Below are 20,940 nucleotides of genomic sequence, written 5' to 3' on the forward strand. Positions count from 1 at the left end.
ATGAATTTTATGTGGAGGAGGTCCATACGAAGTTGTTGAATATGGATTCCTCCCCCAAGTTTCTTATCTCTTCTTCTGAAGATGCTGCTCTGTGCTGGGGCACAGTTTCTGGTTGGCAGAATGTCTTGCAGTACCTCACCAAATGGCCAATTTTCATGGGTAATCCTAGAAAGTGACTATTGGTAGGCTGCTGCATCAAAATAGCATCACTGTGAAGCCTCACTCTGTCTTTTCTCAATGTCCATGCTGTCATGTATTTAACCATCTTGCAATGACATAGTCATGTAACTATAACTCATGTACACTGTACCTGTACCCTGGAAATGCACCCTGACCACAGGGGGTGTACTTGCAGGAGATACTCCTCTCCTGGGTTTCCAGGCATAAAAGGGGAGGTCCCACCCAGGGTCAAGACTCCTTGGTCCTGGCAATAACAGAGTGACCGTGTCAGATATATCTATGCCTCGTGTGAGTTTGTAGCAAGGTGCAGGGACACCACACACGCAGCAGTCAATGAATAGTGATCAAATCCCAAGTATTGCCACAAAACCAACACCATCTGCTGTCAGCTACACAACCACAAAAGCAAACCAAAGAACACAATCACTGAAAGATTTTAAGGGTGCAATATGCTGTCACTTCTGCATTGATGTGAAGCAGTTTCAGGCGTGCATTACTGTGAAGGGCAACTGTATAACTCGGATGTCTGGTCCCTATCTGACACCAAGAGCACTGAAGCCAAGCATTGTGAGACTGCCCTTCTGATCGAGCATCTCACACCAATTCCTGTCCACACCAGTGGTGGTAGTGCTCCAGCCAGGTTAAAAGCGGCATTTGGCAAGTGCCCAGATGATCCATTGGACCTCCTCGGATCTTTAAGTGGGATGTTGTTCTTGTTCGGAAAGAACAGGTGCTACCACCCACTTTTTGCTCGCATCTCAAATGCATTGAGTGGTGCTAGCAGAGTGGAGTTCTGTGCATTTTGATAGTAATCCTGAAGCTGTGTGCACTACAACAAAGGCCTGCAAACTGCATCGCAGTCATTAGGTTTAAGTGTGGTCCGTCAGCTGTCGTATAATTACAGCCTAAGTCGTTCATCTTCAAATCGGTTTTGAGAGAAAAACAAAGTGCTACGATGCTGCTGTTGGTATAGTTACAAGTGTAAATTTTGCCCAACAGAGTGGGAGTGTGTGTGAGAAATGAGGATGTAACACTATCATGCTGCCATCTCGTGAGAGTACACTAAGAGTAGACCGCTACAACATCTCCCGCATTTTTTCTTGTAACACTTTAGTGTGTACGGTCAGGGGAAGCGTGTCCTGCACTAATGGGGCTTTGAGAAGGAGCTCTAAGGAGAACAACCCCAGCTTCTCCAGTCTATCCACATAACTGAAGTCCCTCATCCCTGGAACCATTCTTGTAAGAATTCTGCACCCTCTCTAAGGCCTTCAATCCTTCCTAAAGTGCAGTGCCCAGAATTGGACACAATACTCCAGTTGAGGCCGAACCAGTGTTTTATAAAGGCTCATCATAACTTCCTTGCTTTTGTACTCTATGCCTCTATTTATGAAGCCAAGTATCCCGTATGCTTTTTTAACTGCTTTCTCCACCTGCCCTGCCATCTTCAACGATTTGTTCAACAGCATGAGCATGTTTTGTTTGTCACTGACTCCACATAAAGCCCAGAGACAGTTAGTCGGTGCCAGGTGCCAATGGCTGCAGCTGGCAATTCGCTGATGCTCACTGCTAGCTTTACAGCTGCTTGAATTTTTTTGTTCTGCTCTTAACTGCAAGTGGCTTGAGCTGTTATCTCTGTTATGTAGAAGAAGGTGCCTATCACGATTGTGTAACTACCTAGTTTTACTGACTACTTACACTGTACAAAACTTTTCCAAATTTTCTCTGGCACTCTCCTAAGGAGGTCATCGATGTTGGCATTCGGCTCTGTGGGCATCAGCCACCCTCGCCCTCACCCTCACCAATATCTCACCCTCGTAGCCATTCCTTATGCACAAGTCCAGACAATGAGCATCAGGAACTCATCAGCATCAGAGGCATCACAGTCAAACTAAATCTTCTTCTCTCCTGCTGTTCATATGTCAACTTTTCTGTAGGGACGAATGAAGAGCAGGAACCCTTGTTGTTTTTCTTCTTCCTTTTTAGCCAGGGACACCAAGGGCCATTATTGTGCCTCCACTGCAATTCTGACTGAGCCAACACAAACCATGGATCAAACCTGGGACCTGTATTGCTATAAATATTGCTCAATGCTACATTGAAAAGTAGATTTCTTGCATTGTAGAGAGTTCTGCGGACACTAGTATCTTTCCCAGAAGGTCACTTCCTACACCGTGATTTATGTACTGAGCTTTTTGCCTTAGAAATAAACGACACGCATCCTCTTGTGGGAAAATATATGTTCCTAGTTTTGTTTCCCTTGTTGTCATTTTGAACTAGGTCACTGACATCATACTTAGCCCCGCACAAACATCACTGACTGAATTCAAAGAGGGGAGCAATGAGAAATAGAGGGCTTTGTCAAAAATACATGCTAGTCTTTCAGGAACAGCACAGGAGGGAATTATTTCAGTCTGTCAAATGTTTAAAACTTTTAATTTGACATAAAAGCTGTTCTGTGATTTCTACTCTTGGGTTAAATTCTACACTGTTCACATTGCAACAAAAGCAAACTGCACATGACAGAAAGAGAGAGCTGTCATCTCAAATCAAAGACTTTCTTTAATGATTTCTATGAATGAGCTTTTGGTCATTACTTTATTTGGCTTATTGCTGCTTTGGCACAGTTTAGCTAATTGGAATATTTCAATTAGCTGAACTCAAATTCCCAGTCTTGTGTGGCACATTGCTATATAAATAAGGCAGTTGTGAGTGGCTTTACTTCTCTAATGTTAATTACACTGCGATCAGGGACAGAAAGGAAGTGGATGCATTGACCTGCCTGTTAAGGAAAAGACTCACGATCCATACAGATGTTACAAACTTTGGGGCTGAAATTGGTCTTCGGTGGTCGTGCAAACTGCACAACAAAAAATCATCAGCCCATCGAATGGAAGACAAAATTGGGCGGGTGTAAAATGGGCTGCATTTCACCCCCGTTAGAACTACTCAAGACAGACTATTATCTGAATGGTGACAGATTAGGAAAAGGGGAGGTGCAAAGAGACCTGGGTGTCATGGTACATCAGTCATTGAAGGTTGGCATGCAGGTGCAGCAGGCGGTTAAGAAAGCAAATGGCATGTTGGCCTTCATAGCAAGGGGATTTGAGTACAGGGGCAGGGAGGTGTTGCTACAGTTGTACAGGGCATTGGTGAGGCCACACCTGGAGTATTGTGTACAGTTTTGGTCTCCTAACCTGAGGAAGGACATTCTTGCTATTGAGGGAGTGCAGCGAAGGTTCACCAGACTGATTCCCGGGATGGCGGGACTGACCTATCAAGAAAGACTGGATCAACTGGGCTTGTATTCACTGGAGTTCAGAAGAATGAGAGGGGACCTCATAGAAACATTTAAAATTCTGACGGGGTTAGACAGGTTAGATGCAGGAAGAATGTTCCCAATGTTGGGAAAGTCCAGAACCAGAGGTCACAGTCTAAGGATAAGGGGTAAGCCATTTAGGACCGAGATGCGGAGGAACTTCTTCACCCAGAGAGTGGTGAACCTGTGGAATTCTCTACCACAGAAAGTTGTTGAGGCCAATTCACTAAATATATTCAAAAAGGAGTTAGATGAGGTCCTTACTACTAGGGGGATCAAGGGGTATGGCGAGAAAGCAGGAATGGGGTACTGAAGTTGAATGTTCAGCCATGAACTCATTGAATGGCGGTGCAGGCTAGAAGGGCCGAATGGCCTACTCCTGCACCTATTTTCTATGTTTCTATGTTTTCTATGTAAGCCAGAGTCAGCAAGCTGGAAGAGGATGTAGAGATAGGAAAGGTTGAAGCCATGGAGGGATTGAAGAATGATGACGAGAGTTTTATATTTGAGGCCGTGGGGGGAACGGGAACCAACATATATCAGCGAGGATTGGGATGTTGGGAATGTGCAACTTGGTGTGGATTAGCTTTGGATGAGCTGAAGTTTACAGAGGTTGGGTGGTCGGTCAACCAGGAGAACTTTGGAATAGTTGAATCTGGAGGTGAGAAAGACCTGTTCTTTGCTGCACAAGTCTTACAATAAAAGTACACAGGGAGCAGATCTTTGAAAGCAAAACGTCAAGAAAATGTGTCTGGTACACAGAAATGGGTACAGTAAGAAATATAGGAGAAGATTCAATTTTATACAGGGGATTGGGGAAAGAGGTCATTGTTTTGTGTGGAAAGCAGATTGAAATATTGTTTAGATTTCACTTATTGTCAACAATAAACAAGATGATCATATCACCAGTGTACTGGACAGCAGTGTGTAATGCAGAGTCATATTGAGGAAGCAGTGAATAGAAAACTGTGCACTAGAGATGGATAATTTGCTAATTACCTGCTCTTTTCTAGTTCCATGCTTGGATTGAAGTGAATTAGTCACATGCGTGTATCAAAAATGTCACATTAAATATACCAATGATTGGGAAAAATGCTATTGTTAAGTTCGGATTCAGGGTCGCATATTTTGTGACACTGGTAAACTTTCACCCATTGCTCAGGAGGAAAACTGTACTGAATTTTCTGATGTCATTCTTACTCCTTATTTTAAGTAGGCCGCAGGAACAGTTTGCCCAGAGAGCTTGGCCTGTATCACACTGGGCTGGGGAGTTCAAAATCTCGCAAGTAATTTTACTTGTAAATAATGAGTATAGTCCACACTAAATCTCCCCCGCCCTAGTTTTTATGAAGCGTCCTCTGTATAATATCAGAAATATTTACATTCTGTTTTTCAGCAATTCATCAAGGAGCTGCGACAGTGGCAGATAAATGTAGACGTGGCTAATGACCTTGCACGCAAGCTTTTGCGGGATTACTCAATGGACAATACCAGGAAGGTGGAACTGATGACTGATAACGTTAATGTTTCGTGGGCAGCCAGTAATAAAAGGTAATCTGCAGCAATATCTTACTTTTCCCCTCTGCTATACATTCAAAAGAAAATGTCAAGTCTTACCTATCTAGGGGTTTACAGATTTATTCCACTTTCCTTCAGGAAACAATTCAGAAAGGCAGAAGTTTCAAAGTAAAAGCATTGTGCTCTGGCCCTGACTTCTCATGGGTATACACCATTAGGAAACCATTGTTTCAGATTCAAGCAGCAGATCGCAGAATTTATCAATTCTAAATAGACCATATGTCAATTTACATTTAAAATTTCCTCCATTTAAATAAAGTTGTAATTCAATTGAATTGCCTCTGGTGCTCTGGATCGTACAGCCACCATTTCCAGGTTGATGTGATTTTTCGGCTGAAATTTTCTTCTATTTGTTCATAGAATCATAGAGCCTTACAGCAAGGAAGCAGGCGATTCAGCCCATCATGTCTGTGCCAGAATGATCAGTTGTGATATTAATTGGATGCCCTTTGTCATATGAATGTTTTATTTGTGGATACTACACAGCTATACACTTTGCAGACTGCACAGTAAGAGGCAATAAGAAACACAAACTTGAATTGAGAGCAATACTACACATGGAGGCAATTTCTTCAGTCTTGGGAATAGATTTATGGCAGTGAAAGGGTTACAGAGGGCTTCCCCTGTCAGTAAAACACAACAGGTTATATTTTCACAAAAGCAAAATAATGTGGATGCTGGAATCTGAAATAAAAACAGAAACTGCTGGAATTCTCAGCAGGTCAGGCAGCATCTGTGGAGAGAGAAACAGAGTTAACGTTTCAGGTCAATGACCCTTTGTCAGAACTGGCAATAGTTCAAAATATAACAGATTCTTAAGGAAATGCTGGGGCCCTGAAAGGAGGGTAGGGGAGGGGGGCAAGGACGAGGGAGGAAAGAACAAAAGGGAAGGTCTGTGATAGGGTGGAAGGCAGAAGAGATTTGAGAGACAATAGAGATGATGGGCCGAATTGAGATGGTAATAACACAGGTTAGGAAACAAAAGATGAGTCTAGATAGAGTGTGAATGGCAGAATGATTACCAGCTGCCATGGGAAACAGAGAGGAACAAAATAAAAATAAAGAAAAGTGGGGTGGGGAGGGGGGAGTTTTTGTTAAAAAAGAAAGTGAGGAAAAAGCAGAGGTTATGGTCTGAAATTATTGAACTCGATGTTGAGTCCGGAAGGCTGTAAAGTGCCTAAACGAACGATGAGCTGTTGTTCCTCGAGCTTGCGTTGAGCTTTATTGGAACAGTGTAGGAGACCGAGGTCAGAGTGGGAATGGAGTAGAGAATTAAAGTGACAGGTGACCGGAAGTTCGGGGTCACATTTACGGACTGAACGGAGGTGTTCTGCAAAGCGGTCACCCAATCTGCGTTTGGTCTCCCCAATGTAGAGGAGACCACATTGTGAGTAGCGAATACAGTATATTTAAATTGAAAGAAGTACAAGCAAATCGCTGTTTCACCTGGAAGGAGTGTTTGTGGCCCTGGACAGTGGGAAGAGAGGATGTAAATGGGGAGGTGTTACATCTCCTGCGCTTGCACGGGAAGGTACCGTGGGAAGAGGAGGGGGTGCTGGGGGTGACTGCGGAATGGACCAGTGTGTCACGGAGGGAGCAGTCCCTTCGGAATGCTGAGAGGGGAGGGGAGTTATATTTTCATCCATGTGCAAATTAAAGAAAAAATATCATACTAAATGGCTACTCATTTCTAATAATTTTATAAAGTAATTTTTCTTAATTTTACAGATGCAAAAAAAATATTCACTTAGAGGGGAATTTATTTAGTTTGCTTGCACATTGGTAATACATTCACATAGAATTCCTTCATGGACTATTTAATGCAGTTATTAACCTTTTTAAAATAATTGAGTTAACGACTGTTTTAAAAATAGCACACAAAATAATTTTCTGTGAGCGTGTTAACTTGAGCACTACTGGAGAAAATGAAGTCCCTGGGTATAAACGTATTAGACAGGTATAAACGTATTAGACAGGTATTAACGGATGTCTCAAGTTTCTGACAAGTCATTTTTGGGAAGTGGAAAGTAGCTAGTCAATGAATTAAGGGAGAGCGACAACACGTCCCAAAGGATCACATGTGGGAAGAAAGAAACAACCATTAATTGGAGTTGGAGGAGATACAGAATACCGTAACACACAAGTTAGGACGTTGCTTTGTTTTTCATCGCACCATAGTTGGAAGATAGTTTTCTACAGTCTCGAGGTGAGAATTGTTTGCTACTCTGTTGCTATTCTAATCACTATTATAATGTATGTAAACATAGCAGCCAATTTGCGCACAGCAAAGGTCCGAAAAATGGCATCGAGACAATTGATCAGAAAACGACTTTAATGGTGTTGGTTGAGGGAGAAATGACCAGGACATTGGGAGAACTCTCCTGCTTTTCTTTAAGTAGTGCCATTGAGTAGGGAGGAAAGCACAGCAGGGAAAGTCTGTGTGATAGGGTGGAAGGCAGGAGTGATTAAATGACGAAAGGGATGATGGTGCAAGGCAAAGGGGGTGGTAATGGTACAATAAAGAAACAAAAGATGGCTCCAGAGGAGGTGTAAATGGTGACAGCAGAACCATTACCAGCACGTGCGGTCCGGGAGAATAGCAGCGGTGGTTATGATCTGAAGTTGTTGAATGCAATGTGAGGCCAGAAAGTTGAAGATCCTAATCAAAAGATGTGGTGCTGTTCCTCGAGCTTGCATTGAGCTTTGTTGGAACAGTGTAGGAGGCCGAGGAAAGAAAGGTTCAAGCGGGAGTGTGATGGAGAATTTAAGAGGCCTTGAAAACTGAAGTTGGACACAAAAATGGTGCCACAAGCGTCAAAGGACATTTTGTCCTATTGCACTGGCCCACCTCAAAGGGAATTCTGAAAGGGGAACAAACATGTAGAAAGTAATATTTTGTCCCTATATTAATCCATTTGCCTAACTTTGTAAATGGGCAGGCCTCAGTGAAAAATGAGAAAATTCTGGTGTGTGTGCAGTAAGTTACAATGGAATTCATTACATCTCTCGAGAAAAAGATAGATTGATCTCCGAATACTGACAAAGATTCAGTATAGTATTTCTATCACAACTTACATAATATTTATATCACAACCTCAGGACATTCCAAAGCACTTTACAGGCACCGAAGTACTTTTGAAGTATAGTCACTGTTGTGATGTAGGAAACGCAGCAGTCAATTTGTGCACAGCAAGGTTCCACAAACAGCAATGTGATAATGACCAGATCATTTGTCTTAGTGATGTTGGTTGAGGATAAACGTTGGCCAGAACACCAATGAGGACTCCTCTGCTCTTCTTCGAATAGACCCATGGGATCTTTTACATCCACCCGATAGCACTCCCTCAAAACTTTCATTTGCTGGTGGAATCAGCCATACTACGATGTACAGGCATGATTGCACTCCTCCCAACAATTTGATTTGAAAGGTTTTTTGAAAAATTATATTAATTTGTACCTTTCCAACAATCCTGAAAATAAACTTCAAAATGTATTCTACAATAAGTAACTGGTGCATTGTTGCAACATTACACATATTTTAACCAAAACTGTCAATCAAAGTAAAATTGATAGTTTTCAGCAATTTTCTGAAGCTAATGATGACGGCGCTCAGAGATAGGGAATTATAAATCTGTACTTGTAAACTATTGGTGTCAGGTAAAGGTATTGCTTTAGTTTTCCAATAGTTATATGTGTATGAAATAATCTGTGGGTAATTTGTGATGTGTTAAAAAAGGGAGTACTTTCAATGTAGTTACCCCTTTAAGTGTTTCATAATGTTAGTGTTTAATAGTCTCCTTTGTTGAAGGGCATCTCAGCAGAGCCCAAAGCACTCTAATTTCTTTCAAGTGGAAATGGGACTGAAACTGACTTGCTCAAGCCTCAGTGTGGAGCCGTAGGCCACCGTTGATTTGTTTATAGTTTGTGGTTTTCTTTCGAGCAATTGGGAGCTATATTGCAATTTTATGCTGCTTCCCCCCCCCCCCACCCCTACCCCCCGCCCCCTCCACACCATGTAATTCTGCTCCCCCCTCCCACCCCTTTCATTAGGGCACTGTCTCTTGACAGTTTCATGGGTGCAGAGTCTTCTACTACCTGTACCTCTCCAAGTGTGAGCCTAACCAATGACTGTCAGCAGGTTATTCAACTGTGGAGAACATACAACTGAACCTAACCCTGTTCTCACTCAATGTGTAGGTACACATGTATTTTCCAGTCGAAGTGACTGAACAATGGTGAGTGGAAATCCTGGCTTTTCCTGCCTTCCCAACAAAGAGATGCTGAGAGCAATTCCACCATCCATTCAACAACTTGAGTTGCGATCAGCGAACTTAGTGCAGATTAGTTTCAATCTGAGGTTTACTGGTCTTTGTGATTTAGCACAATGTAATATATCATTCCACCGAGTGGACTACTGCTCCACGTAGTGGACGATTGTGGTAATGTAGCCATTGCTGTTTTCACAATAAAGGCATAAGGCGACAGGTCACCTAACAAGTTCCTAAGTTAACAGCCATCTTGAAGTCTTTGTGTTTGTGAGGTCATAAAGAATATATCACATTGGTGATGAAGGATAGGATTTCTGGATACCCCAGCTGAAATTTTTGTTGGTGGATGATTCCAGCCAAACAAGAGAGGTCCTTTTTTTGCAGAATATCTAATAATCCAAGGTAAATTAAAGGCACACTTGGCTGAACTGCCAGAGTCCAGCTGCCCGTGCCTATGGGAATAAGAGGGCGCTTGGGTGAATTCCATCATGACCGTGAGACTTTCAGAGTGTATGTAGAGTGGCTAGAAATGTTTTTCACTGCGAATAGTATCATCAAAGTCCCCGATGATGAAAACCGTAACCGGGTGGTGTTGAAAAGAAAACGGGCTATTTTCCTGACTGAAGCAGGCCCTGAGGAGGATGAAACCCTGAAAAATATGCTTGTTCCCGTCAAGCCAAAGGGCACATCACTTACGGAGATTCTAAGCAAGTTAGAACGGCACTACAGTCCTGAGCCCCTAGAAATAGCTGAAAGTTATCGTTTTGGAATATGGGATCTTTTAATTAACTGAAGTATCAGTGAGTACATTGTAGCTAGCATTAAAGAAGCTATCCATTCAATGTCATTTCGGAAACTTTCAGGACCAAGCATTGTGTGACCACTTTGTTTGTGGGATAAAAAATGAAGCGATCAGAAGAAAGTTGTTGACAACTCCTAACTTTTGATTTAGCTTGTCAGACAACAATGTCAATGGACATGGCCGACCAATATTCCCAAGAATTTCATACCTTTTCCAGTCATCAGACAACCAAGGTAAATCGCATGTAGGTTAAAAGTAAAAGGCAGGTGGGCCCCAAGGTCTCAGCAGCTAACAATGGTAACAGAGCATTGAATTCATGCGATCGGTGTCTGGGACACACACTGTTCAAAATTCTTCTGCAAGAAAACTGGGCATCTTGCGAAGGCATGCCGACTGAAAAATAAACCGACTGAAAAATAAACCAACTTTCAAGGCTGTAAGTAGAAATCCCCAGAGACTAAATAGCATGGAAGGAAAGCAACAAGATGCAGAGATACATGTCATCAGGAGTATCTAATAGTGATTCACAAAGTATCATCATCCAAGTAGACATTGCAGAAATTAGGATACCCATGGAAATCTACATTGGTGCATCCATGAGCATAGTATCGGAATTGCTATATCTCGACAAATTGCGTGATTTCCCATTGGAGAAATCCAAGATAGAGCTGCGAGGCTACTCAGGAGATAACATTCCTATGGTAGGTCGTATCACCGTACCGTTGAAATGTAAGGATCAATTTCAGAGCTTGCCTCTCTTAGTAGTGGCAGGAGACAAGCCTGCCTTACGAGGAAGAAATTGGTTGGGATCACTGAAGCTGGATTGGAGTGAGATTTTTCGAGTTGAAACGAGATTTGCTTCGAAGGATGATGTCATCAAGAAGTATCCGAAGGTATTCTGCGAAACAAGCAATCCGATCCAAGGCTTCAAGGCGAGTGTCAGGGTACAGAAGGATGCTAGACCAGTTTACTGTAAGCCACATCCCGTACCATATGCACTCAAGGAGAAAGTTCAGCAAGAACTCAAAAGACTAAAGACTGAGTGTTGTCTATCTGTAAAGCATGCACTCCCATGTTCCGCCACCAGGGAGCGCATCCCCTGAAGTCCCAAGGGATCCCAGCATAAAGCTGGCCCCTAAGGCCTGTTCCTCACTCTGGAGTGTCTTATTAAAGACTGAGGTCACTGTTATTTTAACCTCCCTGTGTGCAGCCTCATCTGTGTTAGGAACACAATAAATGGCAACGAGAATATGAATCCAACGCAAAGATGCAGCAAACTGTGGGCATCCTGGAGAAGTTCTCGGAGGGTGAGGACTGGGAAGCCTTTGTCGAACGGCTGGACCAGTACTTTGTAGCCAACGAGCTGGATGGAGAAGGAAGCGCTGCAAAAAGGTGAGCGGTCCTCCTCACAGTCTGCGGGGCACCAACCTACAGCCTCATGAAGAGTCTTCTAGCTCCAGTGAAATCCACAGATAAGTTGTATGAGGAACTGTGTACACTGGTTCGGGAGCATCTTAACCCGAGGAAGAGCATGCTGATGGCGAGGTATCGGTTCTACACGTGCCAGCGATCTGAAGGTCAGGAAGTGGCAAGCTATGTCGCCGAGCTAAGGCAACTTGCAGGACAATGTGAGTTTGATGGCTACCTGGAGCAAATGCTCAGAGACTTTTTTGTACTGGGCATTGGCCACGAGACCATCCTACGAAAACTTTTGACTGTAGAGACACCGACCCTCAGTAAGGCCATTGCGATAGCATAGGCGTTTCTGTCCACCAGTGATAACACCAAACAAATCTCTCAGCACACAGGTGCTAGCAATGTTCACAAATTAACTGGAACTGTGTTTGAAAGCAGAGATGTACAGGGCAGAAAACACGAGTCTGCAACTGCCAGCAGGCCTCAGGTGACCCAGATGATTCAGAGTCCTCAACAAAGGATGAATGCAAGGCACTTCACACCTTGTTGGCGTTGTGGAGACTTCCATTCAGCCTATTCATGCCGCTTCAAAGGGTATGTTTGCAAGAGCTGTGGAACAATGGGGCACCTCCAAGGAGCTTGCAAATGAGCTGCAAGCTCTGCAAAACCTGCTAACCACCACGTGGCAGAGGAAGTTCGGTCCATGGTGGATCAAAGCAATTTCGAGCCTCAGAGAGAGGAGGCAGATGCTGAAGTATGCGGGGTGCACACATTTTCAACGAAATGTCCACCTATAATGCTAAACATAAAATTGAATGGCTTACCCGTAGCCATGGAACTGGACACTGGCGTTAGCCAATCCATCATGAGTAAAAAGATGTTTGAGAGACTGTGGTGCAACAAGGCATTCAGACCAGCCCTGAGCCCCATCCACACGAAACTGAGAATGTACACCAAAGAGCTTATTACTGTCCTGGGCAGCGCCATGGTCAAGGTCACCTATGAGGGCACGGTGCATGAACTGCCACTCTGGATTGTCCTAGGCAATGGCCCCACACTGCTTGGAAGGAGCTGGCTGGGCAAAATCCACTGGAACTGGGATCACATCCAAGTGCTATCACATGGCGATGAGGCCTCATGTACCCAGGTTCTTAACAAATTTCCTTCCCTCTTTGAGCCAGGCATTGGAAACTTTTCCGGGGCGAAGGTGCAGATGCACTTGGTCCCAGAGGCACGACCCATTCACCACAAGGCGTGAGCGGTACCTCACATGATGAGGGAGAGAGTGGAAATTGAGTTGGACAGGCTGCAACGCGAGGGCATCATCTCCCCAGTGGAATTCAGCGGGTGGGCCAGCCCGATTGTTCCAGCATTCAAAATTGATGGCACGGTCAGGATTTGCGGCAATTATCAAGTAGCTATTAATCATTTCTCACTGCAGGACCAATACCCGCTACCTAAGGCAGATGACCTATTTGCGTCGCTGGCAGGAGGCAAGACATTCACCAAGCTCGACCTGACTTCGGCCTACATGATGCAGGAGCTAGAGGAGTCTTCGAAGGGCCTCACCTGCATCAACACGCTGAAGGAACTGTTCATCGACAACAGATGCCCGTTTGGAATTCGGTCGGCTGCAGCGATCTTCCAAAGAAACATGGAGAGCCTACTCAAGTCGGTACCACACACGGTGGTCATTCAGGACGACATATTGGTCACGGGTCGGGACACCGCCGAGCACCTACAAAACCTGGAGGAAGCCCTCCAGCGACTGGATCGTGTAGGGCTGCAGCTGAAGAGGTCAAAATGCGTCTTCATGGCAACAGAAGTGGAGTTTTTGGGGAGAAAGATTGCGGGGGATGGCATTTGGCCCCCAGGCGCCAAAACAGAGGCTATCAGGAATGCGCCCAGGTCACAGAACGTCACGGAGCTGCGGTCTTTCCTGGGACTCCTCAACTATTTTGGTAACGTCCTACCAGGGTTAAGCAACCTTTTAGAGCCCCTACATGTGTTATTGTGCAAATGTGAGAACTGGGTATGGGGCAAAAACAAGTAATTGCTTTTGAGAAAGCCAGAAACATTTTATGCTCCAACAAGCTGCTTGTATTGTATAACCCGTGTAAAAGACTTGTGCTAGCATGTGACGCGTCGTCGTACAGAGTCGGGTGTGGATTACAACAAGCTACCGTTGCGGGGAAGCTGCAACCTGTCGCCTACACTTCCAGGAGCTTGTCGAAGGCCGAGAGGGCCTACAGCATGATTGAGAAAGAGGCATTAGCGTGTGTGTTCGGGGTAAAGAAAATGCATCAGTACCTGTTTGGCCTCAAATTTGAGCTGGAATCCGATTACAGGCCCCTCACATCCCTGTTTGCTGAAAACAAGGGGATAAATACTAATGCCTCAGCCCGCATACAAAGGTGGGCACTCGCGCTATCAGCATATAACTATATCATCCGCCACAGGCCAGGCACCGAGAACTGTGCGGATGCTCTAAGTCGGCTACCATTGCCCATCGTGGGGGTGGAAATGGCGCAGCCTGCAAACTTGTTGATGGTGGCACAGCCCGCAGACTTGTTGATGGTCATGGAAGCGTTTGAAAATGATAAATCACCTGTCATGGCCCACCAAATTAGGACTCTGACCAGCCAAGATCCTCTGCTGTCCCTCGTAAAAAAACTGTGTACTGCATGGGAGCTGGGCCAGCATCCCCGTTGAAATGCAAGAGCCAATCAAGCTGTTTCAGCTGCGAAAGGACAAGCTGTCCAGTCAGGGAGATGTTCATCTCGGATCTCCACAGCACACACCCAGGTATAGTAATGATGAAAGCGATAGCCAGATCCCACGTGTGGTGGCCCAGTATCGACTCTGACTTAGAATCCTGTGTACGGCAATGCAGCATATGTGCTCAGAGAGGCACCACTAAGTTTGTGGTCCTGGCCCTCCAGACCATGGTCGAGGATCCATGTCGACTATGCGGGCCCGTTTCTTGGTAAAATGTTCCTGGTGGTGGTGGATGCTTTTTCAAAATGGATTGAATGTGAAATAATGTCGGGAAGCACCGCCACCGCCACCATTGAAAGCCTGAGGGCCATGTTTGCCACCCACGGCCTGCCTGACATACTGGTCAGTGACAACGGGCCATGTTTCACCAGTGCCAAATTTAAAGAATTCATGACCCGCAAGGGGATCAAACATGTCAGCTCGGCCCCGTTTAAACCAGCCTCCAATGGGCAGGCAGAGCGGGCAGCATCCCTTGGGAGCACTGTATATAAGCCGGTCCCTAAGGCCTGTTCCTCACTCTGGAGTGTCTTATTAAAGACTGAGGTCACTGTTACTTTAACCTCCCTGTGTGCAGCCTCATCTGTGTTAGGAACACAATACTGAGAATATTATCTCCTAAGGTAGATCTGTATAATTGGGCTACACCCATTGTTCTTGTACCTAAGTCAGGTAAGCTAAGATTGTGTGGTGATTATAAAGTAACCGTAAACCAAGTTCTAGAGGGTAATCTCCCCAAAACATTGACAAATGTAGAAGATTTGTTCACAACACTGACAGGTGGTCAGATCTTCTCGAAGTTTGATCTTATACATGCTTAGTTCCAACTTGAACGCGATGAGGAGTCCAAGTCATGCTTGACTATAAATACTCATCTCGACTACCATTTGGAGTGTCTTCCGCCCCTGCCACAGAAAGTTGTTGAGGCCAGTTCGTTAGATATATTCAAAAGGGAGTTAGATGTGGCCCTTACGGCTAAAGGGATCAAGGTGTATGGAGAGAAAGCAGGAATGGGGTACTGAAGTTGCATGATCTTCCATGATCACATTGAATGGTGGTGCAGGCTCGAAGGGCCGAATGGCCTACTGCACCTATTTTCTATGTTTCTATGCCATATTCCAAGGGGTGATGAACCAGATTTTACAAGGTATTAAAGGGGTAGTATGTTATTTAGGTGACATACTAATTTCAGCAACAAACAGGCAAATCCATAATAACATACTGAATTAAGTCCTCAAACGGCTAGAGAAGCACAGAGTATGAGTGACGGCTCAGAAGTGTGAGTTATTTCAAAACTCAATGGAGTACTTAGGGCACAGAGTAGACAAATATGGTTTACATCCAACCAAGGGAAAGCTGGATGCAATTAGAAATGCACCCGCTCCCAAGAATATCACTGAACTTCGATCATTGTTGGGTCTTTTGAACTATTATGGAAGTTCCTACCAAATTTGGCTGCAGTGTTTCATCCATTGAATGAGCTGTTGAAAAAACAGGTCAATTGGAAGTGGTCAGAAGAGTGCGATGCAGCATTCAAGGAGTGTACAAGCCAATTGGTAGAGAGCACCATGTTAGTTCACTATGACTTATCGAAAGAGAATAATGCTTGGGCCTCAGCTATTTACAATCTATATCAATGACTTCGATGAAGGGAATGAGTGTAATGTATCCAGTTTGCCGACCATACTAAGCAAGGTGGGAAAGTAAGATGCGAGGAGGACACAAAGAGTCTGCTAATTGATATAGACAGGTTAAGTGAGTGGGCAAAATGGTGGCAGATGGAGTATAACGTGGGGAAAGGTGATGTTATTCACTTTGGTAGAAAGAATAGAAGACAAAATATTTTTAAATATTGAATGTTGGTGTTCAGAGAGATTTAGGTGTCCTCGTACAGGAAACACAGAAAGTTAGCATGCAGGTACAGCAAGCAAATGGCATGTTGGCTTTCATTGCAAGGAGATTAGAGTACGAGAGTTAGGACGTCTTGCTACAATTGTACAGGGCATAGGTGAGACCATGCCTGGAGAACTGTGCACTGTTTTGGTCTCCTTATCTGAGGAAGCATAAATTTGCCGTGGAGTTGGTGCACTGAAGGTTCCCAAGATTGATTCCTAGGATGAGAGGGTTGTCCTATGAGGTGAGATTGAATAGATTGGGCCTATACTCTCTGGAGTTTAGAAGAATGAGAGGTAATCTCATTGAAACATAAGATTCTGAGGGGGATTGACAGGGTAGATGCTGAGAGGATGTTTTGGCTGGCTGGAGAGTCTCGAACAAGTGGCATAGTCTTAGGATAAGGGGTCGGCCATTTAAGAGTGAGACATGGAGACATTTCTTCACTCAGAGGGTTGTGAATCCTTGGAATTCTCTATCCCAAAGAACTGTGGATGCTGAATCATTGAGTATATTCAAGGCAGAGATAGATAGATTTTTGGACTCTAGGGGATATGGAGATCAGGCAGGAAAGTGGAGTTGAGGTCAAAGATCAGCCACGATTTTCTGAGTGGGAGAGCAGGCTCGAGGGGCCGTATGACCTACTTCTGCTCCTAATTCTTATGTTTTATAATAAATTCATACTGGTTGATGCCCAGCTTGACGTCACTTTTGTGTGAATGAAATTGGGTGGTGTTAACACAGTGCACATGGGCATACAAAAAGACTGTTGCGAAAATCCATCAAGTACATCCCATCCAGACACCGGTGCAATGATATACACCACATTGACCCACCCCTAACCACTCAATTGTTTGGCATAGACAAAGGCTGCGGTTTTAACTCTGGGACAGTTTTGAGCAAAGGGGCAGTGGTGTGAGTTCGAGCCTCACATGCTCCAGACATGATGCCCTGGGGCTTCATTTAAATTCCACGATTCTGGATACCCACCAACTTGCAGGTAAGTGGTGGCATCGACTGATAATTTTGGAGGGAGGCGTTGCGGTGTATGAGATTGTGCCGGGGAAGCATAAACTTTCCAATTGGGGGGCTTGGAGGAATACTCTTGCCACAAGGAAAGTGAAAAGAAAATGAAAGGTTACCTTTTTGGGGCTCTTCTGGCCCCGATCCTCCTGGCCGCTGGGCTGGCCTGGCAGGAAACTCACTGCCACTTCCCGCTGAGGCCGCCTCGTAACATTTGCAGTCGGGTCGCGACATGTTAAAAAGGACCCCATTGGCTTTGGGCGGGTGCTCTTGCCATCTGCCCAGGTAAACGGGTTAAATTAGCAGAAGGTTAGCTCCGAGCAGCTCCATGGCAGTTAAGTGTCCTCGGCAAATTTTACTGACCACTAACCCAGTTTCTACTGGGGTTACAATGACCCCTAAAGAAAACCTGTAGCCAATTCAAGAAAAGTTCCAGGAAATTTTCCTCCCTAGGGAATCATGCAGACCTTCAGGTGAATATTGTAACCCATAACTCCTAATGATCATAACTAATTCGCAACTTACAGTCGATGGGCTCAATTTTCCCCAGTGATTTGCACCGTTTTTTTGGACCAGGCTGCTTTTTTTGGCCTAAATTTAAAAAAACATAGTTTCCTCAATCAATTTGCACCAGTTAGTTACGATTTTTTTGGATTTGTTTCTTTTCCAACAAAAGGGGCGTAATCTGTCACCCATGCCAATTCTGGTCATTTATGCAAGTTTGGCCAGCTGAGAGTTACTCCAGTTCTGCTTAGGTCAGCGCATGTGGCCTCTGCAGAAAAACCTTCCGGAGAGTTAAGAAAATCGGTGCAGATGAGAGAGAAAGAGAAAAAATTTGATGTATTCAGAAAAGCTAGTTCATTCTCAGCTTCAAAAAAGACGAATATCATCTCTACTATTGGTCCTAACATTGACTGTGCTTTCTCCCTGCCTGTAGTTACATTGCCAGCTTGATGTCAAGGTCACTCCCATCTTTCCTCTTGAACCAACACTGACTCTAAATGTTGTATTTGATGGACTTGGCTTCAGCTGCATTGCAGTCTCAGCACAGGGAGTAAATAAGCTCAAGTTAGAGAAAGAGCTTCTGTTCAGCCCTAGCAACAACTCTTTCTTAAGTCTGAAAAGAATTTCTGCACAAGGTCACACAGCTTCCCAATACTACAACTGGTGTATCCATGGTGGACTTAGTCAGTTTCTGATGTAGGAAAAAAATGAAAAGACTTTATTCATAATGGTGCAATTATGTTTTTGAGCGCTGCAGCCTGGATAGATGTTCAGAATTGATCATTCTTTTTTGCACCATGTTAAAGTTACTTTACGTCAATAATCCATGGCACTATTGCCCAGCTAAATGTGCAGACTGGCAGGTTGCCCTCGTATCTCAATAGCCCATACCCCACTTGAGCTGCCAGGAGGTACTATGGGCATTGTGGAGTGGCATCTTTCAAATGTCTAAAGAGACTTCATGTGATCTGTTTTCACCATCCATGGTGTTGAAGTACATCCAACAGTCCAGTATTGTGATAAACACAGCCTTCAGTCAGGCTGACAACATCTCTGCGACCTTTGATCATGTCACTGCATTCTTATTTCTTCGGCTCATATTGTTTCAAATGAGCTATTTGCAACCATGTACTTAAAGCTAGTTAACTATTTGCTCTTTTATTTTTCAAACCTGCTGATGGCCAACAATCTTTCATCTCTGATGAAATGCACACATCATAGCTCAACAGGGCAGGCATTGTACCAGAACAGCAGGACATCTTAAATGTTCTTAGACCAAATAAGTAAGTATTCAATATTGACCTGTGGGGGATTCTTTAATGACTGCTGATATCACTGCATGTTTTTTCCTTTTCTAATTCTCTTTCCTCATTTCCTGACTATTACTATGGCACAGTTCCACAGGCTCTGGCACTCCTATTACAAAAAATATGAACATTTGAAAAATGAGGGACGGGAAAGTATCTACCTGTCCATCCAGCTTGTCCCATACACTTGTGATGCCTTGTGTTCCCCACTTTCTCTACCCCACCTGGAAGAGGCAAAAAAAATTTTTAAAAACCCAGGCCAATTAGAGGGAAAATGTTATGTGTGTAATGCACTTATGAATGACTCCATGAGGCAATGTGTTGTACTCAAACTGTAGTGACCTTGGTCCTTTATTCTTAACTCTAGAGTGAGGCACAAGCATGGTGGGAAGCCTTTTATATTGGGCCCTGCACACCTGTGCAGGTGACCCTCAGGTCTCCCACCACAGTGCCCTCTGGTGGAAAGCCTTTGCCACAGGGGCAGGAAACCACGGCCTCCACCAGTTGCACCCTCTAGTGGTGCCAGCATAGTATATACACAGTGTAAACTTTATTGATAGTATATCAGGTAACAAGTCTCCATCTTATGCAACTATACAGTGACTACACAGAGAGTATATCTATAGTCTGAGTACATAACATCACTCTCCCCCAAGTCCTTTGTGCCGATTACCTTTGCACTATGTGCTCTGGCTTAGCTTTCCCCAGACTTAAGTGCCAATAGCACCTTGGCTGCGCTTTGGCTTGGCTCTCTCTCTGTTACCCCCCAAGTCCTTTTGTCACAATGTTGGGCAGTGGTTACCAGTTTGGATGGTTCGATGATGCAGTGAAGTTTCCAGTGGGTTCTGGGTGTGATCCATGTGTGTGTCCATGGCTACATACATCCATCCCCCCACTCCCTCTCCCACAGCGAGATCGTGCAGCAAGCCTGTTACATTAACATACAGGATCAGACACAGTGCAAGTACAAAGAAAGGAAGTTACAGTTTGTATCGTGACACCTTGGTTCAGTGACTTACATCCGTTACGTTTTGCGATCGTGCGCCAGGATTGGGTAGATTGCATTCATGGTTCCGTCATTGTAATACTGAGGTAGACGTACAGGTATGCGAGGACGCAGGTTCCAGAGCAACCGGACGGGGTCCTACTCGTCTGATAGCGGTGCTGTGCTCCCTGCTAGCAGGGTGGGCTTTGGTTCGTTCAGCTAGCCAGAACTCAGGGCCTTTGCCCTTGCCTAGTGGTGGTCAGAGCCGCAGATGTATGTGGCCTCCCTGCCCTCCTTTGAGGGCTGCAGAATCTTCTGCCTGCTCTCTAATGGTGTTGGGAACTTAGCTGTTCCAGGTCCCGTTTGGGGAACTCATTGGTTCTGACCTTTCTCTCCCTGACATGGCCGAGGTAGCGACTGGGTCTGGGGGCTGCGCTGTCTCCACCCGGGTGGTGGGCAACGGCGGCCGACTACGCGTATTGGCGCTGTTTTTGTTTCTAGGTCCATGACGAATAGTGCCATCGGGTGCCTGCAGCTTGGGATAGACCTGGGGCAGGGTATCAGGATCAGTACCTTCACCCTCCTGAATTCACTCACTTGCTACTTTTGGGGACACTCTATTCCTGACATCTCGCAACAACATTTTGTTCACAATCTTAATCGGTTCGTTACATTGATTGCCATGCATACAATGTCTCGAAGTTCAGTTGGTCGCAGGTCTCCTTTAAGAGAACCCTGCTGGCTTTACCCCAATCAAATCCTTTGTTAGACACAACGTGTTGGTCCCTCAGCGTTGCACCTCGTGATATGGCCACAGCCATCTTTTTTTTTCAGCCACGCTGCACCTCGCTGCAGCAGGGACGCCATCTTGCCTCTGTCCTCGAGGTCGACTG

General features: G+C 44.8%; 1 protein-coding gene across 12 annotated transcripts in view; it reads left to right on the forward strand.

Annotated features, from left to right (window-relative positions):
* dmd (dystrophin) overlaps positions 1-20,940 on the forward strand; it is a 2,299,423-nt gene that overhangs the window by 1,838,661 nt on the left and 439,822 nt on the right. For all 12 annotated transcript variants that reach the window (XM_070893344.1, XM_070893337.1, XM_070893339.1 and 9 more), the window contains one exon: positions 4,893-5,047. In XM_070893344.1, coding sequence (XP_070749445.1) covers positions 4,893-5,047 — 155 coding nt within the window. The remainder of the gene's footprint in view (positions 1-4,892; positions 5,048-20,940) is intronic.

The sequence above is a fragment of the Pristiophorus japonicus genome, chromosome 11, assembly GCF_044704955.1.
Source record: "Pristiophorus japonicus isolate sPriJap1 chromosome 11, sPriJap1.hap1, whole genome shotgun sequence".
Taxonomy (NCBI): domain Eukaryota; kingdom Metazoa; phylum Chordata; class Chondrichthyes; family Pristiophoridae; genus Pristiophorus; species Pristiophorus japonicus.